The sequence below is a fragment of the Podarcis gaigeae genome (genome assembly GCF_964106915.1).
Source record: "Podarcis gaigeae genome assembly, chromosome: 5".
Lineage (NCBI taxonomy): Eukaryota > Metazoa > Chordata > Lepidosauria > Squamata > Lacertidae > Podarcis > Podarcis gaigeae.
Window position 1 is genome coordinate 56,991,235 of NC_139681.1, and position 27,283 is coordinate 57,018,517.

Here is a 27,283-nt window from a genome sequence, read left to right on the forward strand (position 1 = left end):
GTACTTATTCTTGTAGGGAAAGTGATTTGGGGTGTGTCTTTTTTATGCCAGCCTCAAAAACTGTTTAAGGGAGCACTCAAATAAAGGATAAGCCTTTTGAAAGATGGGCAGCAGGAGTAAACTTAACTCTTGAGCTACATTGCAAACTTGAGGCAGTGAGGTCAGGTGGAATTTGAAACCTATCCAGGAAACCTGAGAGGGCGAACCAACTCATTACAAAAAGGGGACAGGAAGAGAAGTGAGAAGCAGATAAGCAATTCAGCCATCAGGCCAGAGAGAGGTGGAGGTTGTTTACCAGAGTTAGGGAACATCAGCTCTTGCAACATTCAGCCAGAGTGGACCAACGGTCAAGCCAATGCAAGGTAAATATTGAGACTTGAGGTACAGCTCTGTCTTCTAAAAATTGCTGATCTACAGCATATTTGGCAGGAAGAGCAGAAATACAAGCAGCTCCTCAGAAAGCAATTGCAATGCTGCAAATGATGACCTCTGCTGTCAAGTGGTATATATGGCCTTTACCATCTAGTACACTGAAGTGTTGCAGCCATCTTGTTTGTCCTTTTCTGAGGTCTCCAGGCTGCAGATTGCAGACCCTCTTATAATTAACCTGTGATCCAACTGTATAGCTCAGTGGAGGGTGAGATAGATGGGGAGTACTTTTGTTTGGGTAAGGAAATCAGTTTGAACTTGGTCTGAGATCGGCTGACCTTGGAGTTTAGAACAGATGACAAACGGTTGGGGAGTCACCAGTCTATCATCCCAGGCCTCCCTCAAACAGCAACAGGGATATCTAACAGACATCTGCACAAAGCTGGAGCAACAGTAAGTCCATAAAGCATCTGGAAAATAAGGTCGCATGAGGTGTAGCGGAAAATAAGGAAACTAAGTAAACTAAAAGGGACGCAGGTGGCACTGTGGTCTAAACCACAGAGCCTAGGGCTTGCCGATCAGAAGGTTGGCGGTTAAAATCCCTGCGACAGAGTGAGCTCCCATTGTTCGGTCCCTGCTCCTGCCCACCTAGCAGTTCGAAAGCACGTCAAAGTGCAAGTAGATAAATAGGTACTGCTCCGGCGAGAAGGTAAATGGCGTTTCCGTGAGCTGCTCTGGTCATGCCGGCTACATGACCTGGAAGCTGTCTGCAGACAAACGCCGGCTCCCTTGGCCAAAGATGAGCGCACAACCCCAGAGTCGTTCGCGACTGGACCTAATGGTCAGGGGTACCTTTAAGTAAAGTAAAAATAAAATAAGATTGCAGGAGATGCAGCTGGGAAAAGTTCTGGAGTAGAGGCAGAAACACTCATCACCTCACCATCCTTCTGGAAATGCCTGCCACAACCCACTCACCTGTTTTACACAACCAGTTCAATCTATTCCATTCCAATATCACAAGCAGCCCAAGATAATGACTCTAATAATAGCCCTAGTAAAATCAATGGGGATTTCCATGTTGTCACTCAGCAGATTTCACTACTTGGGAAAGTGGAAGATTTCTCATGCTTTACAGAAAGCCCCAGCTATGGATCTACACAGGGTTCCCCAACATTTTTAAATCCCAATGCAGTAGAGTATTAAGCATGACTCAGAATACTGCATTGAAGATTCTGTGAATGTCACCAGTTCAAATCATGGAATGCCTGGGCTGTGTGTATCAAGGAAAGCAACAGCAATTTAAGAATATTTGTTCTTATCACCAATGCTTAGATCTGGCTTTTGCCAATCCTATGGAGGATGGGAATTGTAGTCCAAGACATCTGAGGGACTCACAGTGGGCTTAATGGGTTTGTATGGTCTACAGAAGCCTAAGCCACACAGCTGAATAAATACCACAAGCAGAAAGGACTTATAGCTCCAAATGTTTACAAGAGAAGAGCCAGGGACAGTTTATAAGATTGCAGTGTGTTTTATTCTGTTGTCTTTCCTGTACATGTAAGAAAGCCTTTCCCTGGCATGTTTAATGGCGCGAGCTTTTCTTGACCCAATAAGCAACACTGAATGTCAGTTCATCCTGAACAAATCCAAGAATGGCAAAAAGCAAAAAATATTCCAATACTTTGCCATCCAATATGGCAGACTTTGGCTAGCACCAGCATAAACAAATATACATACACAATTGGGCAACATTTAACATAAAAATAATAAAACACATATAAAAATCAGTAAGCTCCTGGATTCAAACAGTCATTTTCAATGCAAGGCAAATCAGATCCTTAAAATAAATTGCTGCTTAAAATATCTACCAACAAGGGACAGACTCTCATGATAATTTGGCACATGTACCTTAAATGAATACCTTGCAGGAGTGTCTTCCCGCCCATCAAGCATTCTAATTTCTGCATGCAAGAACTTGATTTGCATAATGAAAGTATTTACTATTTAAAAAGAGCACATTTCAAGTGTTCAGAATACTTCACACACGTTATCTCAATAATCATTACAACAGTTAACTTCAAGATTGGTTACTATTATCACCTATGGGTTGGAGATGGGGTCTAAGGCTGAGATGCAAGACTAAGGCTCACCTAAAGCCACCTAGTGAGTATGTGGCTGACAGAAGATTTCAGTAAAGGACCTGCTCAACTTACACCTGAGTGAGTGGGAGCATCAGATGTGTGTTGTCTCCAGAACAGTGCAACACCCTGGTTTGGGAGAGGTAGAAAATATGCGCTATTTGCATCCTTAACCAGCTGCACGGACAGCATGTGTCTGCATGTAGGCCCCACAGCTGCTTTTCTGTTAACCCCAGGTGCTGCCAAAGAATCAGCATGGGAAATGTCAACTATTTAGAGTCAGTCTTAATACTAGCCTAAGCAACCTGGGCAACTTGCACTTCTCAATAAAGTGGCAAACCTGTGTTTGGAAATTACTTCAGAGCGCAGGTGGGGGAACACACATAATGTATGTTCTTCTGGGGACCTTCCTAGCCTTTACTCATGTTATTCTTCTGTGCTGTATGTGGGTGTATTTGTGTTTTTTGTACAGAGAAGCATTCAGTTACGTGAACACTCACCTACACCCTAAAGTGGTACAGGACAGACAAAGGGATGGACAACATGAAGCCTAAGGGCCAATGCAGCCCTCTGGATCTCTATCTGGTCTTTGAGAATCTTCCCAGGTCATATGCCATCCCCTGCCCTGCTCCCCACCTTCCTTGAGTGTTTTTGCCTGTCTGGAATGTGTTCTTGAACTCTTACACTGCCTCTTGCATGCCTGGATGGAGGTTGGAGGGGGGAGGTTTGTGTGTGTGTAGACCCTAGCCTATAGTAAAAAGGTGTGCTTTACATTTGTTGTTCTGCCCACTTTCATCTCTGGCTCCACCCACCACTGGCCTGTGGGCCCCAGCAGGTTGACCAGAAGGGAATGTGGACAGCTCAGTTGGTTAGAGCTTGGTCCTGATAACACCAACGTTGTAGGGTTAAATCCCCATATGGGACAGCTACATATTCCAGCATTGCAGGGAGTTGGACATGATGATCCTCAGGGTCCCTCTTCCAACTCTACAATTCTATGATTCTAAGTGCTTGGGCTGAAAATAATTCACCACCCCTAGTTTACTTTCTCAGGGAGAACTAGGTTGCTACTGCACGAGCTGGTGGAATTTATTTTTTTTCCTGGAAAGGAATACTGGGGAGGCAGAACATATAGGCTCATCTTTCCAAATGAAAAAAGAAAACAGGTTTCACATTCAACTCTCTCCCCAGTAGCCCATTTTTGCATGCATAGAAAATTTATGTCCCACTGTGGGTCTTGAAAAGCAGTGGTGGGAGAAACATTATTCTAGTCCCATTCTCTTGATTGACTTGAGTATGGGCCTATAGCCTTCCAGATGCTGGTGGACTATGACTCCCATCATCCCTGACAGCTGGTCATGCTGGCTACCGCTGATGGGAGCTGGAATCTAACAACACATGGAGGTCACAAGTTGACCACCTTTTGCAGGGTGTGCTTAAACGATAATTTCCTACACTGACCCCAAGTCAAACCTACCTTTACATGATTTATCTTAATGATTAAGCAGAGGAAATTGGTCCATCTGAAGGCACATGAGCAAATCAACACCATAGTGATACAGGCCTATATTTTGATTTTGAGTTATCCAGTATGAAGCCCAAAGTAACTTCCCCATTTCACATCTATTTGGAGGTTTTGTACCCTTTAGGAACCAAGACAGATTTTGACAAAGATAAGCTTGGCAGAGATTGCCTTGGAAAGACAAAATGAGGCACCCAGTTGGAAATCCCAAAGTTGCATAGAACACAGATAACGTATCAGAACGGAGCAGGAACTATATGGCCGGGAAGGTGGAGGAAAAATCCATAGGGAGGTTACAACACCTATCCTTGTGAGGAGTGCTGTACACCTAAGAGCTTCATAACAGCCAGACTGGATCAGGCCAAAGGTCCAATTAGCCCAGCACCCCATTTCTCACAATAGCTAACAAGACGCTTCTCGGAAGCTCAGAACACGAGTGCAGGTCCAGGCAGCTCCCGAGATAGAGGCTTCATTCACAATCCCTTGTTAAAATAGACATAAGTCACACTGTCTCCATGTCTGGCCACAATCGATTGCCTGAGATCAGGCTCCAAATGTGAAAGGGCAATGGAGCTGGAAAGGAAAAGAAGAAAAGACTTGATCCTCTATGTAGCTCAAGGCTATAAAGTGACATGGGAATGGGAGCCAATTAGGCGCAAAAAAAGTCAAGTAAGATTTTGTACCCTGCTATGCACTAAAAGGTAAAGGGACCCCTGACCATTAGGTCCTATCATGACTGACTCTGGGGTTGCGGCGTTCATCTCGCTTCATTGGCCAAGGGAGCCGGCGTACAGCTTCCAGGTCATGTGGCCAGCATGACTAAGCCACTTCTGGCGAACCAGAGCAGTGCACAGAAACACCATTTACCTTCCCGCTATTTATCTACTTGCACTATTTTTCTATAATTCTGGGCAAGTCACTTACCCTTGCCAGGTCTCACTTCCTCCCCTAAAGGAATGAAGAGTGAACTGTAGTCTAGCAGGTGGGACAAGGACTGGCTACTCACCTGTTACGGGTAAATAAACCACTCACAATCGGCTTTCCTGGTGCTAGCTGTAAATTTTAACTGAACAGTTTGATGAAGCAGAGGCTTAGGAGAGCCAGTCTGCAGCTGCACTTGCTGCCAGGCTCTTTGCATCATGTTTCTAGAGCATAGAGGAGAGTTTAGGCAATATGGATTTCAAGCTGGCAGCAAAACTGCCTTTGCTTTTGTTCTCCCGAAGAATGAGAACAAAAAAATGGAGGCAGATATTGAAATCAGTATTAAGTGAATCACTTAATACGCTCTCTTGCAAACTAGGTCACATGGTAGATTTGATAATTATGTGTGTGCATCGCAAGGCTTGTCAGCAAAACCCATCCTGAGTGGAACTGACACATAAGTCCCAGTCAAAGACAAAATGTTGTGGGTGTGTTTCTTTAGAAAATGTCTAGGAACCAGTGCCATAGTAAATGTTATAGTAAATATAGTAAATTGTAAATAGTTGTGTACAGAGTCCACAGTTTTGCTTGTGTATGGATGTGCAGAGGGACCACCCTGAATTAAAGAGCCACACACATAGTGCCCCCCACTCCAAGCTAAGAGGCCAGAGAACCTCTTTAGTTAGTCCAGAATCTTTCTGCTGGCTTCTTTCTCAGGAAAATTCAGTGTCACCAATTAGGAAGCCAGTCCTATTGAACTTGTGGGATTTCATATTAGAGTAAACATGGCACAGGAGTGAATTGCAATTTTGGCTACATACCAACATGAATCATTCCTGTGTGGGAAAGATGAGGTAATTATTAAATTATACTATGCCTGCCCACAAAATGATGAGCAAATATCAATCAACTGAAGGCACATGGGGTTGAAGACATGTGGCAATGCTGCCCTCCCAAGCCAGGAAGATACCAGAATTGTATAGGGAAGTCAACAGAGAGAATGTATAAAAAGAGAGAGGGCTAAGACTTGTACCTTCGTTGTGGGAAGAGTGCACAGGCAACCGGGACCATGAACACAAGGCTACAAGGCAAAGGCAGACGGTTAGAAATAAGGTTCATTTTTTTTTTCTAGACAGCAAACCCAGCATTGCTATTCCACCTTCAAAACTGCTAAAAGAAAGGCCATACACATGGAAGAATTTTTCACACAGAAACGCTAGTATTGCATCTTGGCTACTCCCCATTGCTCTTCCTCATCTGAAATCACCTGGTCACTCAACAGCTGTTGTGCTACACAAGTAACCTGTAAAGTCTCCTGTGGGTATCCAAAGAGCTGTTTTATACCATACCCATTACCCACCACATCTAGTTTTGCTGTCTGTGCCTTAGGTTGGTACTCATGAAGGCAATATGACACACATAATACTTACAACCCTCCAACAAGTATCGTTTGCAATGGAGCATGGAGAACCTGGATTTTCTGCCAAGAAAGCAACAGATAAGAAAGTAAGAAACCAAACTTTCATACCTTAGTACAACGGTGGGAACCCATGGCCTTCCAGCTGAAGTTGGGTGCCAACTCCTATCAGCCCCAGCAAGCATGGCCAATGGTCACAGATGATGGGGACAATAGTACATCAAACATCTAGAGAGCCACATGTTCCCCATCCATGCCCTCTTCTCTGTTGGGATCTGACAATGCTGAACACATACTACGGAAGTCAGAAAGTGGCTAGGTTTTGCTTCAGTGTTTTGGCGGCCAGTCTGCCCTAGTGCTAGATCTACAGAGCTGTTCCAAGAGATAAAACCATGTAAAATTCAAACAGACAAGCTATAGGATAGAGCCTTGTGGGAAATCAGACATTGTTTAGGTTGAATGTGATAACCATAGACCCAATCTAGCATCCTGCACTGATTAAAGGTTCTCTAGCATCAATCAATCTGACACAGGTTACCCCACTTCACTGTAAAAGTGGGTTGGCAACTCCACCACATTACAGTGGAAACTTGTTCCACTGTCGGGTTGATCTCATGGTGAACAAGCTTTTTCTGCTATTCAACCTAATTCTGTGCTGCTACAACTAGATCCATTTTCTCTTGGCCCTTCCAAGACTTTCGTTGCTTCCATATGCCACATCCAAGAGAGTGTTTCACTAAAGACTATACCCCGGTATATAAACGAGCAAGTTTGTTCTACAGTTTGCTGATCTAAGCACCATTTATACCTACAACTGTGTTTGCAAAAATCATAATCTTGATCTTAGAGGAATTTATAGAAAGGCTTTCCTGTTTATAGTATGAACACTTCCAAGAGATTTTTGAGGCCCAATCGAGAGAGAGGAGAACTACCGTATTTTTCGCTCTATAACACGCACCAGACCATAACACGCACGTAGTTTTTAGAGGAGGAAAACAAGAAAAAAAAATATTCTAGACAAAATAGTGGATATATGATTTTTGTGGTTCATGCTGTGGCCACAGACATGTGATCTGACAGTGAGTTTGGAGTAGCCCAATGCAAAAATCCTGAGGATCCATGTGGATCCATTCTTTGTAACCATGGAGGAGGGAAGGAAGGGGAACCATGGATCCTCTGCTCACGACTGCAGCAGATCCCCACCCGCAGGCATTCGCTCCATAACACGCACAGACATTTCCCCTTACTTTCTAGGAGGAAAAAAGTGAGTGTTATGGTGCAAAAAATACGGTAAATCATCTGCATACATCGGTATTGAGAGCTTTCTATTTCTAATTACTGGAGAGAGGGAGTTTGCATTGACTAAATATGGCAACCGATCATTATCATAAAAATTTAAAAGAGTGGAAGCCAGAATGCAACTTGCTTCACTCCTCAAGACATTTTAAAAGCACCAGTCATTTAAACCATCTCTCATCCTCATTTCTGTATTGCTGTATAGTCCTTGGATCAATAGCAGAAGTCTGCAGTCAGGGTTAGCAATCTGAAATTTCTTCCACAGTCTGTTTCAATTAATAGAGTTGAATGCAGCAGCAAGATCAATAAAGATTACATAAAGATTATTCTTAATGTTCTTAGTTTATTTCCTTACAATATGGTTCAGAGTAAAACATTCATCAATGGTGCTGTGTCTTCCTCTGAATCCTGCTTGTTATTCATGAATAAGGTTATTTTGCAACCAGTCTGATAATTTTTGAAGGTGATACTGTGCATATAGCTTTGAGAAGATGGCCTGCAAGCCAAACAGCCAATAGTTTTGCGGATCTGTCCTATCCCCCTTTTAAATTGGGAAAATGGTACTCATTTTCCATACAGAGGGCAGAAAATGGTGTTAAGGTATACTTCTAGAGCTACTTACCTTCATGAAAGGATATTTTTCTAGTCTCTCCATTATGATGGGCAACAAAACTGGAGAAAAAGAGAGCATTGGTTTATTCTAAGAAGAGATGTGGGATATTAAAGAGCCTTCCCTCCCCGGCTTCTCTGCCACTCCATGTATGCATGCTATGTAAACTTCAGCAGCGGAGCAGCCTGACTTTAAGAAGCCACACAGACACAAAATATCTCTCCCTAGAGTTCACCCAGGAGGACTCTTCTTTCCTGATAATGCCCATGTATCCTGGCTCAAGGGAACTAATGGCATGCAAGATGCAAAAACCCCAAAACAAACGAACAGTGGGCAATAGCTTCTTCACTGAGCAGCTCATCACCACATTTGCAGGTGCTCCTATTAACAGCACTTTAAATGGTTTATAATCAATACACGTCCAAATGCTTATGGCACTGAAGATATTTCAAGCACTCTGCAGCAAACCTCTTCTGGTTTGAAGTGTTTTTATGTTGGGAGTCCAGGAGGACTTAGCCACATCAGAATGCCCAAACAGATAAAGATGGCAAGGTTCCTCCAGTGGCGACTTCTTAGCACACACCATCTATTAAAGTATGAGGAATAATTTTCCATGTACAACTAGTTTTGAAAGCTCTTCCTCAGCCTAGCTCTGCAGTGCAATAAGCAAACAGTGCACAGCCACATGCTCAGAAAGTATTCTCTTGCAGCTTTAGGCTTGTAAGATACAGATGAGGGGAATGGGGAAGGGGATTACTCAGATTTCCCGAGGTAGAGACAGGCCTTATTATAGAGACTTCATTGGGGGGGGGGGTGGAGGGGTCTTAGCATAATGACTCTCTTCCGCATTAGAGCAGTTTGCTTTCTGAACACCATAGTAAGAGCCAGATGAAATACAGTTTCAAAAGCCCACAATATTACTCACTAGAGCAGTGGTTCTCAATTTCGCTACTACCCACCCTCGAGGACCAATTGTGAATTGCGGCAGTTCACTTTAATACCGCCCCGCCCCCCCGAATCATTATCAAAACAAGTACCATATTATGAAAATCATTGGCCCCTGAACTGGTAAAATTATAGGGGAAAATTAGTAGACTACACCAATGCAGTGTTATGAAAGTAAAACAAAATACAGTACAGGCTCTAGGACTTGCCAGTCTGTTCAGTAAATATGGCCCCGATCAGCTGGATCAGAACAAATCAGCTGGGGCGGACAATGAGGGAAGTTGAGTATAGGGCCAAGGTACAGGTATTCTCAAGTGTTCTACAATCTTCCTGAGTGGAGCTTGCAGACCATAGTTTGGCCTGCTTCTTAGGAGAGATCATTGACTGGAGGTAAAACTTCATACCTATCCTCCTCCTCCTCCTTCTCAGCTGAAGCTACCTTACATTAATAATCCATGTGTCATCTTTGGTGCCCATCCCATAATCTACTTGCCAAGCTATAGTTCAAAGGCTTTGCCTTACTCATGCCAGGAGCAGCCATGGCGACGCGGGAAACCACCACCTGAGTTATCCCCTTGATCGCAGCTCTCTGAAAGAAAGAGTAATGTTGTTCTTCAAATGATGACACACATAGAGGACCAATCATCTCAGAATGGCTGGCATCAGGCAAAGAGGGGAAATGCCTGGGCTGGAGACTTCTTGGTTTAAGTCTGTCTCCAACACTCAGAAGGGCACTTTCATGGCTATTAAATTTTGAGAAAGGATACGTAAGGATGGGAAATGAAGGACTACAGAGAGAGCACAACCCTCTGACCGAAAATAGGGATACATTAAACATGGTTCCAACATCAAGAGGATCAGCTACAAATGCTCCAGTGCATCTTGATGTTCCCATGGGACAGGAGGGCGGAACATCTGGCCCTCCAGATGTTGTTGGACTGTAGCTCCTATCTGCCCCAGCCAGCATGACCAATGGTCAGGGATGACGGAAGATGTAGGCCAGCAACATCCACAGGTTCCCTACTCCTGCTACAATGGTGAGCCCATCTTCTGCTTTCCCTCTCTCTGTTGGTGCCCTACAGGACTCTGCTCTTGGCCCTCTGCTCTTCTCGACACACGGCCTTTGGGTGACCTCATCAAATCCCACACTGCTGCCGAAGTCACTTATGTTTCTTTAGGGATCCATCATCGTCATCTCAAGCTCAACATGTGCAACACCAAACTTCTGATCTTTCATTCCAATCTGTTCTCTCTTTGGATCCACACCAACAGCAGCACTGTCTGTTCTGTTACACTGGGAGATAACGATGGGCACGTCTCTCTCTTTTGTTCCTCATATTCAGTCTATAGCCAGCTCATGTCACTTCTCCCTTTTACAAGAGAGGTTGGGAAACTGCAGCCCTTGGTGGGAGAGAGAAGGAAGAAGCTCATATGGATGAAGCAATGGAAGCAAGTGATCTGACCCTGCTCCAGCAGCTTGCTGAACAAGAAGGAAGAGAAAAAGGGGTTGGCAGAAAGAGAAGGACTACATTTGCCCCCTAACTGCACGTGACACCCCCACCCCCACTGATCTTCCCGGGGGAACGTGGCCCTTGGCAAAGGGGTGTTACCCACCCCTGATTTACAACACTGCAGAAACACAGCCCTTCCTCTCTGGCATCTCAGCAAAAACTGAACTATGCCCTGGTCATCTCTTGCCTGGGCTTACATTGTCTCACCAGAGTTCCAGCTGAAGAATGCTGCCCGAATGCTGTAACGAACTGAAATCACTGCACGTCCTCCCCCTATTTACCCTTGTCTCCATTGTTTTCCCTGTGCCAGATTTCAGCCTGCAAGTAGGGGCCTGTTCTCTAAGGATGTTTCTTTTAGAAAGTATTATCTGAAGGTCAACAAGCTTCGTGTTTCGGCAGAGCAAGAGATACGAAAATATGCCGCTTGGGCTTTATTTGTAGCAGAACTGGGAATAGCAAAGCGTCCAATGCTACCTACAAAGAATCTGCATAGCATCTGCATAGCATCTGCATTCTGGGTTCTTTCTTTAGACATCTGTGTCATGAAGAATGCATGGTGTGTGCCAATGCAAGCTGAAACATATCTTCTTCCCTGCTAAAGCGATTTTTGAGTGTGGCTCCAGCTCTTGGGGTCGGAAGGCAGATTAGAAGCTTAAAGCAAGAACCCTTAAAATCATAAGCAGGCAGTAGTGCAAGCCAGTGACCACCACCCCAACTCCACAAGATAGATAGGTTTGGTTCTCTTGGGATGCCAAAAGTCACTTATCTGAAGCAGCCATCACTTCCCCAAGAATATCGCCTGATGAAAGGTTATGGCCTATGAAAGTTTATTGGGCATGCGCACAAATAAATCTTTAAGGCAAGGATGGAGAATCGGTAGCCCTCCAGATGTTGCTGGACTACAGTTCCCATTATACCTGATAAATAGCCATGCTGGTTGGAGCTGATGCAGGTTGGGAATTCAGCAACATCCAGAGAGCTGCAGGTTCCCCCTGCCTACTCAAAGTCAGAGGTGGGGATCTGGATCCGGCTGGCAGGTCTGTTCTCTCTTCCACCTCTTGCTGGCCATGATTGACATGTAGGCAAAGCCCCTTGCAAAAGTGCTATCTTGTGGAGCACTTTGAAAGGGGCACGGCAAGACCCAGCCATCAGCCAGCAGTCGGGTCTTGCAGAGTGCTTTGCAGACACTAATAATTTTGGCTGAGCCAGGTCATTGGCTGCCCCACATCTGATGCCATATAACACAACAGGTGTAGAACAGGTAGGCATGGCTTGGGTGCAGCAGCCTGAGAGGCAAAATGCAGAGGTCTGGCAGGCCTAATTAGGCCTGGGGCAGAGGTTCCAAAAGCCCAACTTTAAGACATGACAGTAGCTTTCATCTTTTCACAACTCCCTGTTGCCCTTTTTTCTCTCTCCCCCAAGTGCTGATATTGTGCCCGACTCCCAAATCCTCCCTAGGATGGGGAGATCACAAGTACACAAAAAGGGCAGCATTTTAAAACCTGAAGTGCCTGCATATCCAGGTCTCTCGATTCCTTTGGCTGTCAGCAAGACAATTTCCAAATGCTTTGTTCCTCCAAACATAGCAATGATGACTCTACATCTCCAAACTCCTGAGATGATGGTAATTACCTTGGACTTGCCCAGAGGGTTGTCGTTCTCATCAGTCACTGTGATCCCATTTATGAGTTCCCTAAATGCGAACACAAACACACCATCTCAGACATTGCGACTGACCATGCTGAACTTTAGAACACCCACACTTTTGAGACCACCACGCTCAGCATCTGAAACATGCTCCTTCCTTCCCTCTGCACAACAAACACCCCTGCTTTGGTCAGGACATTCAGCCTTCATTCTCATGATCCTCACAGCACCGAAAGAGAGAGCCTTGAAGAACAGCTCAAAGAGAACACAGGAGATGGAAACAACAACAACAGCAAGACGCTGTTACATGTGGATCCTCAGAACATCACATTTCACTTTTTTATGTATGTGCAAACAACAGACACCGACTCTGTCTGATTCAGACAGTCTGAGGCTCTCTGATTATGTCATGAAATTATGACATAATTATATATTGTTAGGCACCAGGCAAAAACATTCCTTTTCTCCCAGGCCATTGGCTAATTGAGCCAATTAATTTGGCTAATTTAAACATAGGGGGTATTATTTTGTCTGCCATTATTTTACATATTTCCTGTTTTTATATTGTAAATGAGCCTGTGATCCTCAGTTAAAGGGTGGTATATCAATTTAATAAATACATAAAATAAATAAATGAAACATGAGGGGATGCTTAGAACAGCAAAGGGACCCAGATTCCCAATCCCAAGAAAACCCTAAGCCACCATTATCTTAAAATGACCTAAGGGTGGTGGTGGGGAGCAACGGCGGAGCATTTGACTGCGCTGCCCAGAATGGTAGCACCCCCAAGGTGGGTGGGGCGCGGAGGGTGCCCTCCCAGGCACAGGATAGCCGCTTGGGTGCAGAGAGTGGCATGCGCACCCTGCAGCTGGGGGCGGAGCGAGCCACCAATGGCAGACATTCAGCGTGCCGCCTGCCTGTGACTCCCAAGCCTTCCCCAGCTGTCAAAATGAAGGGGGAAGGTAGGAATGCCACTGGCAAAGTGGTACAGCTCCCCCCTTCCCCCGACGGCTGGGGGTAGGCTTGGGAGTCATGCCAAATGTCAGCCCCCTTAGCGAAGGCACCCAGGGTGATCCGCCCCCACCACACACCCCTTCCTCCATCCGTGGTGGGGAGGCATTAGAGTTGGTTATAGGACAGTCAGAATCAACTGGCACAGCTACGGTCAACTTGCAGCAGATCAGCAAGTGAGTCCCAGCTCCAAACAGCAAGAAATCCACTCACCCCTTCTAAATTAAGTTGCTGAAATAAACAAAACTTGAGGCAGAAAGCTGTAACGGGCATGTTAGCTCAGGTACCAAAAACAAATTCTTGAGCTGCACACGTACCCAGAGGCACTCTGGTTCATTAGTTCTGAGTGTACACATGTCCCCCAAGCCTCCATTTGTAGCTCGCTCAAGTTCGTGGGGTTCTAAATACAGTGGTACCTCTAGTTACGAACTTAATTCGTTCCGGAGGTCCATTCTTAACTTGAAACTGTTCTTAACTGCTTTCATTGATGGGGCCTCTTGCTGCCGCTGCACGGCCGCCACACGATTTCCGTTCTCATCCTGGGGCAAAGTTCTCAACTCGAGGTAACTCTTCCAGGTTAGCGGAGTTTGTAACCTGAGGCGTTTGTAACTCGAGGTACCACTGTAAAAGGCAAGGTAGGTCCTGCAACTTCCCTACCCCGCTGGGCAAAGAGAAAAGAGGGTGGAAGAGAAAGTGAAAAGGGATAGAGGCCTACCCACATTTGACTCTCCCCCCCCCCCACTCTCAGCATATTCCACTCCCCAGAACTACCATATTTTTTTTTTTATTTTATTTTTTTTTATATTATATTATATTATTTTATTTTATTTTATTTTATTTTTTTATTTAAAAAAATAAAATAAAATAAAATAAAATAAAATAATATAATATAATATAAAAAAAAAAAAATAATGATGCAGAGAAGGGGAGGTATGGGGAAGTCATGTTTTATGTATTTGTTTGTGATTTGTTTGTTTTTCCTATACCCTTGTTCCTTGCTTTTTTTTGTTTTGTAAAAACAATAAAAAATTATTATAAAAAATAATAATAATAAAAAAAAGAACTACCATATTTTTTGCTCTATAAGACTTTTTCCCTCCTAAAAAGTAAGGGGAAATGTGTGTGCGTCTTATGGAGCGAATGCAGGCTGTGCAGCTATCCCAGAAGCCAGAAACAGCAAGAGGGATTACTGCTTTCACTGCACAGCGATCCCTCTTGCTGTTCTGGCTTTTGAGATTCAGAATATTTTTTTCCTTGTTTTCCTCCTCCAAAAACTAAGTGTGTCTTGTGGTCTGGTGCGTCTTATAGAGCGAAAAATGCGGTACTCCCAAACAACTGTGGCACTTAATGTGTGTTTATGGAGCTACTTGAGCCTGCCGCAGGGCATAATCTGAACCCTCACTTCATCTTCCTCCCAATCACATGGCTTGTTTTGTGTTGATATGCTTTCTCGTTTTGGAAACCCATGGCTCCGTTTTTCACTAATGAATTAGGAAAAATCTGCTCACAGAACATTGCAGGGTCTCATGGTAATATACTCTAAAAACTCTTAAATCCCTTGCAGGCTACTGTGCTTCATCAATATGAGGAGCATCCTATTGCTGAGATGGTGTATACCACAAGACAACGAAGCATCTGAAACCATCTTGATGGCGCACTGCTGCCGCCTAGTGGCCCCCGTTAAGAAAAAAAACCTGCATACATATCTCCAAAGAGTCATGGGATTTCCATAATAAATCGATTTATTCCAAATATTCATCCAAATATTTATATGGAAGACGGAACACATCTGGAAAACTAAAGGAAGCATTTGTACTACTGCAACTAGCACCACCTCCAACAAATTAAACGCCTGGACAAAGTGCTTATCCACTATGTTCATAGTTCCTTTTTAAAAAAAAGTTGCCTCCATTTGAATGAAGCCTATCATTGCAACATTTTCCCTTGATTTAAGGGGGAAATCTATCAACAAAAGCCACGGAAAACATCTTGCAACTAGTTTCTGGCTCAATAAGAAGGTGACATCTCAAGCATTACTGTGAGCCCATTTCATTTTTGCAGACAGAGGCAGAATGGAGCTGGGGTATCAGAGTATTCTGGTGACACAGAGCGCCAAGAAGGAGCTCAGTGTTTGAAATGGATGCTTGATGGTTGTGGCTGTGAGCAGGAATAGATTACCTCTCTTTATAGCTAACTACACAGCCATTAAAAACCACACCACAACTGCGTAACCAGCAGTAAGCAGAGCAGAATTTTAACATATTTCTGTAATCTTAAGGTTTGACTTCTACCTGGGGCCTACCACTTGTTTTAATGTCCATCATTGCATTTCTTTATTCTGGGCAGGTTGGTTCTGCATGCCCTGTGCTGTGTATTTCATGTGTCTAATTTACTGTTTTTACCCCTGTCACTAAGGGTGGCTGCTGAAATCTCATTCACATGGCAATTAAGTTCATTGCAAGCCAAGTTATTTCCCTTTAACCATCACTGGTTGTACATAAAAGTAAAAAGGCAATCATGGGGAAAATCTGATTTATATTTTGTGTAACCAGAGTATGATGATTACCTCAACAAATCCAAAATAAAGAGCAATGAGCATTCAGCCTAGTGGAACTGATTTTTTCCCATTTGTCTCTGAATCACTGATGCCTCAATTACCCTGCTGACTTAATCCTTAGGCAATATATTAAAACTGTATTCAACTCTGGTTTGTGCTCTCATTTTAACAACTGGTAAATAATACTAATTGACATTGTGTTTTAAACTATTCCAACTGTTTATTTTCTAAGTGAACAAAGAAAACAGAGTATTGTAGTATATGGGATTGTGGGCTGGGAAAAGGTGAGCAGAGAGGTGAAAATGGCAGTAGTACTGGATTTTCCATAGAAAGGTTAGAACCAACCAGCCAAATCCACACAATTAGCTGTCATTTTTCTGCATTTTGCTTTAAGGATGCATCTAGACAGCACTTATGTTGCATTTGTGTCTGGGTACCTAACCTCTGCACATGTTCTATATATGTGCATGCTTCTTCCTCCAGGGACTGTGGCTCATGTTTTGGGCTTGCTGTTGTTTTTTAATAAATGCTGAATTTGTGAAACTGCACCTATATAGAGAATTTATGAATCTAATTAATTTCCACACACACACACACACAAAAGCAGGGCAGGGAGCAAGGGACCTTGGAATGCTGCTGCAAAGAAACTGGTTTGTAGGGTCATAACATATGCAAGTTCAGCTGAAGATAAGGGAAGTTATACAATATTAGCAAAATGTATAGGAAGTAAGTGGAATGATGCAAGTTTACTGTCCAGGGAGACAGGAAACCATTTCAACAGTGGTAGAGCAACAGTGTAAGACTACTGTCCACACCTATCATGCAAAAGCTTATAGCTCTTCAATGAGTATAAACTTGTGTCTGAAGGTTAAAAACACACACACAACAAACAAACAAACACACACACACACACACACAGAAACACACGGAAATGTAGTGCAAATGGTGAAAAATAGTAGGATGTTGAAAGAACAACAAGAACTTATCACCCACATCTTAGGATATACTCCATGACACACTATATGAAATCAGTTTGCGTTTTCATCAACAAAAATGGTCCCACCCATCATGTTTTTGACTCAGCACTCAATGTGTCTGTGTTTAGATACCTAATGCCCAGGATTTTAAGACTAGTAGTTTAAATGGAGGCCCAATCACCTCCAGAGAAGTAAATACACTTTGGGAAGGAAATGGAGCTTCCTTTCTGGTTTGTTTACTCTGCTGCCTCTTCTGCTATCAGCAGTGACTTTGGAAAGCAGCTGTATGAGTGAGCAAGTGAGTTATTATTAGATACTGGAGGAGCGGGGAGAACTCAGGTGTCCTTATTCCCAGGCAAACGCCTTTACCGCTAGGTAAAGGAGAATTCCTTCTTTGAAGCAAAGGCCTGGGCTGTGGACGGCAAGCAGAGCACAGCATCATGACATTACAGCTCGCCCCTTCACCCCTCCCGCCTTAAAAGGCCACTTGAGCTCTACCTAGAGACTTACTGCTGCCTCATCAAGGGGATGTTGACGCAGTTGGCAGCAGCTACCGCTGCAAAGGGGACCCAGCGTGCCACAAGGGATGGTGCTCTCTGCAAGGAGACAGGAGTGCAATTAGGAGGAGGACCAGATCTTCAGAACTCTGTGTGTGTTTTCAGGAGGGACACCGTGCCTATGCTATGGATACCATAGGCGCTGTATGCCTAATACCAAGAGTTATTCCAATTCTCCCAAATTCTTATAATGAATGCACATCTGCTTACAATAACATACAACAGTTGAAGCCAAGGAAGGAAGGGAGGAAGGAAGGGAGGAAGTAATGAAGGGATGGGACACATCTCACAACCAAAATAAGCTGCTTCCAGAATGGTGCACCTTCCAATTATCCCTTTGTACAGTTCCCAAGGCTGATGCATAAGAAGCAGACAATCACACTTCCACAGCTCCGAAGACACTGGAGGAAGATTGCCTCCCCGCCTGCAGCCTTGCTGCCCCTTTGTGGTTAGAAGAACGAAGCATTTTCCTACGGTACCTTGGTGTAAAGGTTGAGTCCTACGGCAGTTGCCAAGGCAGTGCTGGTAGCAGTGAAATAAGCAACTCCAATTTGCCTGGAATCATCCAAAGGGTAAGCAAGTTAGGTCCATAGACAGTCCATCTCAGTTCATGAATTGTGCAACAGAGGGACTCCTCCACACCACCAGTGTGGTCTTACTGTGGCAGGCTTATTCACTACCTGTCATCCCTACACTGTTGGCTCTCCAATAGACACAAGACACCAAGAATCTTTCCAACTCTAGCTCTGTGATCCAATGGGAAGGGAAACAGAACCACCATGAAGTCTATTGTTGTAGACAGAGCATCAAGTTGCCTAACAACAACCTCTTCCCCACTTCAGCCAGGTAAAATCTACCATCATAGAGTCTAAAGTTAAGCCATCCATGTGAATAAGCTATGAATATCACACATAGGGGCAATAAGAAATGAGGTCTTTGATTCTGCCACGCCAAAAGTACCACCAAGCTCTGTTCACTGGAGCCCGTTTCAGAAGTGCCAAGTACCCTATCAACTTGATAGGGTTACTATGACAAATGGATGCATAGCAATTTGTTTGCATCATCCAATTTCCCCAGAGGGCGCTTCCTGCCAATGTAGTCAAACTATTCCAGCTGATAGAGCAAATCCTAGCTTAAGCCAGACAACAAGCCTGACATGCTAAATGACTGAGTGAAATTCAGTGTTGCTCACTTCCAGTTGTTCCACCTGCTCTCCAGATGGAATCATCCCCCTCCTTCCTTGCATGCTATTCTGGATATTCTCCTGTCCATTTCCCAGAGCCAATTCCAGGGGTTGTACAGGGGAAGAGAGAGGGGGAAAGCACAGCTGTGTGGAAGGCCTTCTGTTGATGGGGTTGGTTAGGTGAACCCTGCCTCATGCCATCAGGTAACCCTAAACAGGTACTCACTTGAGGGAGATGGGGCTGGCAGCATTCCGGTTGGTGTAGTTCACAATGGCATTGAAAGACTGATTCACCCACTGCCAGAAAACTACAGCTGGAACTGTCCTGTAGGGAAGGGAGTGAGAGAAAAAAGATCCAGAAGCCAGAATAGGATTGTGCATCCATTTAAATAACCAGAAGTGACACCACTGTTATCATTTTTCTGGCCCAAGGTGTTCACCTTTATCAGACTTGGCCTTTAGTTGTATGCAACGCCAAGCCAAAGCAGTTCTTACAGTGAACAAGCAAACGTGCAGGCTCCTGGATGTTCGGCTGAGCTAAACCATGGTTTGGGGCTTAGTGTTTTAAAAGCACTGGCTGCACACAGATATGACTTTGTGAGTGCACTGTCTGTCTGCTCAGCCCATGCATAGACTCTGCCTGTGTTCAGTAATCCTACCCATGTCTACTCAGAAGTAAATCTTATTTAATTCAATGCCTCCTGCTCACACGCAAGTGGGATTAGGATTGCAGCCTTAGTTACAATTAGTGTCTGCTTCTACTTTCTGCAATAAAATAGCAGGTGCACAGTGCTAAGGATTAATTGCCTGAAAAACATTTCACTGTTAATGTAGCACCTGACAGCAACTCCTGAAGACCAATCTAGAACAGAAATAAAAATGGGAGAAAGTAGCGCAGGCATGATAAGGAACAGATTTCAAAATTCAGTTGAGATCACCAGTGCTTGAAAGGAATAAACACCCAGTATTCTATGTCTCACAAAAGCAACTTCCTGAAACAACACTCCTCCCTTCATACCTGTAAAACTGCAGCATGCAGCCTGTGATAGCCATTCCCCCGGGGACTTGAAAGGACATCCTCCCTATCAAATTCATCTTCTCACCAGAGTCAGGATGGAAAGCGGAGTCATAAAGCTTCTTGGCATAGAACAGCTGCTCTTGGTTGGTTCCTGGAGGCACAATGCCTGCCCTGCAGCCATGAGAAAGAAGTAACTGTTCCAGCACCATTTTTCTAAAACCTCGAGCCTCCAAACTGAATAGCAGCACCCTCCCTCTGCTACAAAGTTAAGCACTGAGAATCTGGGAGAAACACTCTCACAGAGCGCACAGGCACACACACACACACACACACACACACACACACACATTCTTAAAAAGGTAAAGGTACCCCTGACATAAGGTCTAGTTGCAGACGACTCTGGGGTTGTGGCGCTCATCTCACTTTACTGGCCGAGGGACAGGGTGTTTGTCCGCAGACAGCTTCCGGGTCATGTGGCCAGCATGACTAAGCTGCTTATGGTGAACCAGAGCAGCGCATGGAAACGCCGTTTACCTTCCCACTGGAGCGGTACCTATTAATCTACTTGCCCTTTGACGTGCTTTTGAACTGCTAGGTGGGCAGGAGCTGGGACCAAACAACAGTGTCTAAATCCCTACATGTCCTTCATGGTATTTTTTCAACACCAGGTCCAGGATAGAGAAATTCTGTTAAAATGTTGCCTCTCTCATCAGATCGAGGTTTGAAAATGTATTCAGGTATTCACGTTTTCTGTAATAGACTCTAGAGTAACATGGACACTGTGCCACCAGTTTTGTGAATAAACCTGAATATGATCTATGCTTGGATCATGCAAGAGTCCCAAATGTGTTTTGTTTTTTTAAAAACGATTGTTAGTTGCCCAGGCTACCTGCAGCTCTCCACCAATGCCTTTGCTGAATCCAGTTCATGTTCCGACACCAGCAGCGTCCTTGGGTCCGTGATGCTGAAAAAGTGCTTCACACGCCCCATAAAAGTGTTCTGGTCCCAGCGAGGGATGTCAATGTTAAATGTGCTGACACTGGCTGCCATTTTACTGCAGAGTAGGAAAGGAATCCGCAGGTCAGTGCATGAGCTCCATGGTTTACCCAAATAAAACCAAGGATTATGGTTGGCACGTGTGTTCACCTGGAGATGGCGAATGCCCTTTTAAAAGCTACAGTGGTGCCTCGCAAGACGAAATTAATTCGTTCTGCAAGTTTTTTCGTCTTGCGAGTTTTTCGTCTTGCGAAGCACGGTTTCCCATAGGAATGCATTGAAAATCAATCAATGCGTTCCTAAGGAAACCGCCTTCAGTCCAGGTCCGGGGACAGTCTGTCCCCCGACCTCTTCTGAAGGCTGGGGGGGGGGGACAAGGGCTTTTCTTCCCACCCCCAGCATTTTAAAAAACCCCGGGACAGCGGAGGACTTCTTCGCTGTCCCGGGGTTTTTTAAAATGCTGGCGGGCGGCAGCGCTGCCGTCCGGGAAAGCGGAGAAAGCGCTGCGTTTCTCCGATCTCCCGGGAAGGCAGGCAGGGGGGAGCAAAGACTTTTGCCCCCCACCGGCGTTCAGAAGAGGTTTGCTCCCCCCCCCCCGCCGCCTGCCTTCAAAAGCCCTCTGGGACAGCGGAGAAACGCTGCGCTGCGTTTCTCCGCTCTCCCGGGAAGGCAGGCAGGGGGGAGCAAAGACTTTTGCCCCCCGCCAGCCTTCAGAAGAGGTCCAGGACCTCTTCTGAAGGCGGGCGGGGGGCAAAAGGCTTTGCTCCCCCCCGCCTGCCTTCAAAAGCCATCCGGGATAGCGGGAAGCGCTTCCCTGCTATCCCGGACCGCTTTTAAAATGCTGGCGGGTGGGGAGCAAAGCCTTTTCGGCCCCCTCCGGCCTTCCTGGACCTCTTCTGAAGGCCGGAGGGGGGGGGGGGGAAAGGCTTTGCTCCCCACCACCAGCATTTAAAAGAGGTCCCCAGAGATTTCCCTATGGGCTTTCTTCTTGCGAAGCAAGCCCATAGGGAAATTCGTCTTGCGAAGCGCCTCAAAAAACGGAAAACCCTTTCGTCTAGCGGGTTTTTCGTCTTGCGAGGCATTCGTCTTGCGGGGCACCACTGTACAAAGTTTTGAGAAAGGATGCATCTGTGATAACTCTTGCCCTGATGCTTTAGCCGTCCTGCCCATCCTCATATGTGAAATAGAGGAAGCCCCGCCACCACTGCTAGACACTGGTAGGAAATGCAACTGCTGCACACTTTCTTTTTAAATATTGCCATAGGAAGGGCAATAATGCATCCCATCAACACAACCATATCCACTTGCACTAAAGAACTCTACTGTGAACTGCTCAAATCTGCTCCGGAGGACTGAGGGAACCCCTAGAAGAGATTGAGGGGGCACAGCGCTTAAATGGTGCGTGTCAGGCAACCCGAGTTTATTCAGCTACGGCTATTTTGCCACAAACACACAGAGGCCCAGGAAGGATAAAGATGTGCAGAATGAGTGGCACATGCCTGGCACATAAGTGATGGCCATGATGTCAAAGTGGAATTGTGATGACTGATACCAGTTTTTGGTGTAAAACATGGGGGTCTCCACAAGTTTTACAAATTAGAAACCTATAAATTGGTGATATATACGTGTGTGTGTGTGTGTGTGTGTGTGTGTGTGTGTGAGATACAGAGTCTCAAGGTGTGCATGAAAAATGAAACTATTAGATTCAAATGGAATGCAACTACGAAAAGAGGCTGGGAAATTCTGTGAAAATCCCACTCTCCAAAGAACAAGTTATTTATTTGTTCATGCTATGAACTTTGGCATGAACTGGATCACACTGTGACTTTTCAGCCACAGAAATACACAGAGGGGAGGGAGGACTTTATTACCTTGTTGTTCACATATCGTACACTCAGCATGTATGGAATCTACGGCATAATCTTTGCTAAGGTAATTGCTATACATTCCAAAGAAATTCTATGCACACTCTGTTAAAATATTAAATAGCAGCCCTCCTTAGTACCACTGAAAGGTTAGGACTAACCATAACCAAGAGAAATTTCTTATGCAAACAGCCCCTGGCCAGTGTCTTTATGAGGCATAAGGCATTACCAACTACAGTAGTACCTCGGGTTACATACACTTCAGGTTACAGACTCCACTAACCCAGAAATAGTACCTTGGGTTAAGAACTTTGCTTCAGGATGAGAACAGAAATTGCGTGGCGGTGGCACAGCGGCGGCCGGAGGCCCCATTAGCTAAAGTGATACCTCAGGTTAAGAACAGTTTCAGGTTAAGAACGGACCTCCAGAACAAATTAAGTACTTAACCCAAGGTACACTGTATCTGGAAGTCTTGGGAGCAACTACAGTTACCATTTCAAATACAGTGGTACCTCGGGTTAAGAACTTAATTCGTTCTGGAGGTCCGTTCTTAACCTGAAACTGTTCTTAACCTGAGGTACCATTTTAGCTAATGGGGCCTCCTACTGCCGTTGTGCCGCCACCACACAATTTCTGTTCTCATCCTGAAGCAAAGTTCTTAACCAGAGGTACCTGAAGCGTCTGTAACCCAAGATACCACTGTACTGTATTGTGTTCTGACTAAAGCAAATAGTGGGGTTGAAGCAGATGAAGAGGAGTTTAAAATCAACTTATGTGCCAGTTATAGCTCTATTTGTGTATATCCTTTGAATTCTTTTGGAAAGTTTTTGACTCTGGTTAACGAATTCAGCAAAATCTGCATATAGAATATCAAAATAGATGGGATTTTAACATAGGGAAAGGTATGAAAAAACATAATTAATACTAAACAACATTTAATTTATTGGCGAATTCCCCAATTTAATTATTTCGGGATCAGAGTCACAATACAGTGGTACTGGAGCTTGGTTTACAGACGCTTCAGGTTACAGACTCCGCTAACCCAGAAATAGTACCTCGGGTTAAGAACTTTGCTTCAGGATGAAAACAGAAATCGTGCTCCAGCGACATGACAGCAGCAGGAGGCCCCATTAGCTAAAGTGGTGCTTCAGGTTAAGCACAGTTTCAGGTTAAGAACAGACCTCCAGAACGAATTAAGTACTTAACCCAAGGTGCCACTGTATGTGTATTGAAAAATTAAATGAACATAGTAAAAAGAATTACTGCAAAAAAATGAATGGAGATTTAACAAGACAGGCAAGATTTAAAATATCTTGTACAGGAAAAATATCAACCTTTCTGAGAGGTCACATCTGACAACAGGGTGATAGGTAGTGTGGAGAAGAATAAAAGATAGCCAAGATTTATAAAATTTCATTAACAGTCAAGATGTGTAGAATATTTTACTGGCAGTTTAAGTCAAGATACCATGCTCAGCAAGAGTATAGCTTACCCTTGTGGCTACAGAATAATTAGATCTCCAAAGGCATGACTAAGACAAAACAGAATTAAGTGTGTATAGGCACAAACTGCCCTTGACCTCTGGATAAATATTCAACTCTTTCTGTTAATGGGCAGCAGTCTCTGTCAAGTAGAGAATTGTCATCTAACTGGTGGCTGGAATAAACAGGAGGAGGTATAGTTAAATGGATTTATGCTGGGACTGTAAGTGGGAGAGCTGGGGGGAAATGAGGCTAGACATCAAAAGGAAAACACACACAAGTGCTGATTATCTTTTAGTTACCAGAATTTGAAAGAGACACACTATTAAAGCAGAGAAGCCCTAGAAAAGGTAGAGAAGGCCTTCTACTGCAGACAAAACTCTGGTTGTTTCAGATTCTGAATCCTAATTTTGTCTAAAGGAGAGGATTAGAAAATGATGATCCTGGATCACCAACTCCAGTATTTATCTGTGAGTACTACCTCAGCAAACTATAGCTTTCTCCAGGTGTCAGCTTCTCTCCACCTATAAGAAGACAACTGCACACACCAGTCGCATGCTAGATAGTCTCACACTTTGCAGAAAAATTATCAGTCTGGCTTTCCTCACTGGAAGGTTTTGCATCACCAACCTTTTAGAATTCTTTGAGGTAGTCAATGAAGATGTAAGCAAGGCTGAAATGGTTGACAGTATATTCTTGGGCTGGACTTCTAGGAATACTCGGCAATCACGGGCAATCGTTTATAGAGCAGTAACTGGAATAAAAAACACACAAAGAGATAATAATAAACAGTTTTCACAGCTGAAGCAAATAAACCCTACTTTTCACTTAGCTCATATTTCTCTCAACTTCATGTCTCCAACATGTCTCCTCAGGTTCCTGCTTTTCAGGCACTGCTTACTTTGTCCTTATTCCTTGAACCTCCTTAGTAGGTTCCTCTCCTTCCCTTTGTAGCATATAGTCCCTGCCCAAATCTTAAATCACGTTCAAAATAACCCCCCTGGTTAAGCCCTTTCCAGTTCTGCCATTCCCCTCGCCACATCATCTTCAGGTCCCTCTCCCCAAGTGTACTTTATAGGTAGGGCATACATCATTTCGCGACACAGTAATTCAGTTTTGCTAGCAAACTGGGGGTTAAACTAACCCCTTTCCAGCCCTAGAAGCAGCATGGGGAGCGTTCGCACGGCATACCTACTCACTGCAGCCAACACATTAATGTGTAGCGTCACACAGTTTGGAAAGCTCTGGGGTAGGGGGTTATTTCCCTACATCACAGACATCTTGCCATTCTTTAGCCATCCCCTGTGTGGCATTAAAACCCAGTCAAAATGATAGCCTTCTGTTCCTTCATAGAAGTTGGACTGCAAACCATTTAGTTTCCTGGGCAGCTGAACACTGTTAATTGCCATTTGAATGAAGACAAAGTGAGAGATTGGGTTGAGTCCTGTAATTGGGGTACCACCACTGAGAAGGTCCTGTTTGTACAGCGATTTCCTGGACAATACTCATCAAGGGTACCATAAGCAGGGTCTCCCCTGCAGATCTCAAAATTCAGTTTGGCTAATACTATGGAAAGTGTTAATTCAAATATTTGGGTTCTAAACCATTCAGGGGTTTATACATGAGTACCAGCACTTTGAATTGGGCCCAGTAACTCACTGACAGCCAGTTCACTGTTTTCAGGACTGGTACAATAGGATCCCAACTCGCTTCTCCAGATAGCAAATGGTAGCCACATTCTGCACTAGCTGCAGGCTCTGGACTCTGCCCAATGGCAACCCCTTGTAATGTACAGTCCAGTTAGGAAGTTAACAGAGCGTGGATTACTGTAGCAAGGTTAACCTAGTCTGAGAATGGCTGTAGCCAATGAACCAATCGTAACTGAGTATACATACTCATTACTTCAGGTGCCGTATGAGCCTTGCTTAACATTCACAAACACCAGCAGTTGGAAGGGTCAGCTATCATGATAGTCCAATACTGAAAGACTAGGGGGCGGGGGGCCTGAAGAATTGTACAGATAGTAAATATTTTGTGTCCCCTACTCCTCTGATAATCTCCACCACAAACCCACAAACAGTGGCACCCTTAACTCCTCCTTATGCATACTACCCAGGCAATATCCCTCCAATCAACCAATCATTGCTCAACTACCACACACACAATCCTTTTGATATTAACTACCCTGACGATTGAAAGTGTGACAGGTAAAGGGAAGAGAAACTGACAAAGTACTGTACAAAAAGTTACTGTAAATACATAAGGTGCATGAAGAAGCAACCCAGTTGTTACATGATGCAGAACTGCTAAATTTCTACATAATCAACAGGGCCACAGATGGTTAAAGAACAATTACAACAATCTCATCAGGAGCAGCCAGCTGTTATTCACCACCTTAAAACATAACTTGGCAGTGACTTCTCACTCTACTACCCCTGCTCTGTGGAAATACTGTGTATCAAGTGTAGAACAAGCTTATTAACTACAACTCTGTTTATCTCTAATTACCAGATGAGAGCACAAACAACAGGGGATACCTATTCCCATTATGCACCACTTGTGGATCACTGTTTGTACACACACCGTACACTTAAAACACACAAGTCTTCTGGGAAGTGCAGTTTGTGAAGGCTGCTGGGAACTGTAGTTCAGCTAGCATGTGCGCGTCTGCTGTAACTATATGGTCAGTACGCAGCCCCAAACATCTCCATCCTCTGTCCAATCTGCTCTTCTCTCATGCGACTGAAGTTGGCACGCCAGTGCCTACCTTTACTACTGAACTCTTCCGCTTCACACCCCGCAAAAATGAGCGACATTCTCACAGCTGCATATATATGCATATGCATACACACACAAACGTATATATATAACAACAGGTTTTCCTTCTAACAGTGCAGAAACACTCAGTGTCACTAATACCCTAAGAGCGCAGCACCACACATGCCTCGCGTCTTGCCAAACTTCTCCCCTTCTGCTACATTACTTATTACTTATTATTATTATTATTACATGTTGTCCTTCCCTCCCCGGCGTGTCCTGCATTCCGCGGGAAAGCAAGCCAGGCCGCCTCTATGGTTTTCTCTTACTCTAACTCCTAACTCCTCGTGGCGCTTCCCGACTACCGCTCACTCCTACCTGCAGCTCGCCAAACACCAATCAGCAATGCCGCCGCCTTCCTTTCTCGTGCACATGGGCACCGCTTCTAACCCCGCCCCGCCGAGGACGCGTGGCTCTCCTCAGCCAATGAAAGGCTGGCTTAGTC

The 27,283-nt window shown here is 44.5% G+C and overlaps 1 protein-coding gene and 1 long non-coding RNA gene across 5 annotated transcripts in view; one reads left to right on the forward strand and one right to left on the reverse strand.

Annotated features, from left to right (window-relative positions):
- The window catches only part of LOC310844222, a 399,653-nt gene that overhangs the window by 297,228 nt on the left and 75,142 nt on the right, over positions 1–27,283 (forward strand). The window lies entirely within an intron of this gene.
- SFXN2 (sideroflexin 2) lies at positions 1,881–27,254 on the reverse strand. 4 transcript variants are annotated; one of them, XM_083738045.1, is made up of 13 exons: positions 27,157–27,254; positions 24,652–24,775; positions 20,569–20,733; positions 19,680–19,850; positions 18,888–18,986; positions 17,958–18,033; positions 17,432–17,517; positions 12,362–12,422; positions 9,741–9,807; positions 8,286–8,335; positions 6,381–6,430; positions 5,984–6,031; positions 1,881–4,602 (listed from the first exon to the last, which is right to left on the reverse strand). In XM_083738045.1, the coding sequence occupies exons 3-13, from the start codon at positions 20,727–20,729 to the stop codon at positions 4,503–4,505; spliced, it is 969 nt and encodes a 322-aa protein (XP_083594171.1). In that variant the 5' UTR covers positions 20,730–20,733; positions 24,652–24,775; positions 27,157–27,254; the 3' UTR covers positions 1,881–4,502. The 4 variants fall into 4 exon arrangements, with proteins under 4 accessions (XP_083594171.1, XP_083594174.1, XP_083594172.1 ...); XM_083738048.1 differs by having other exon boundaries at positions 19,680–19,830; positions 27,157–27,231; XM_083738046.1 differs by having other exon boundaries at positions 27,031–27,160.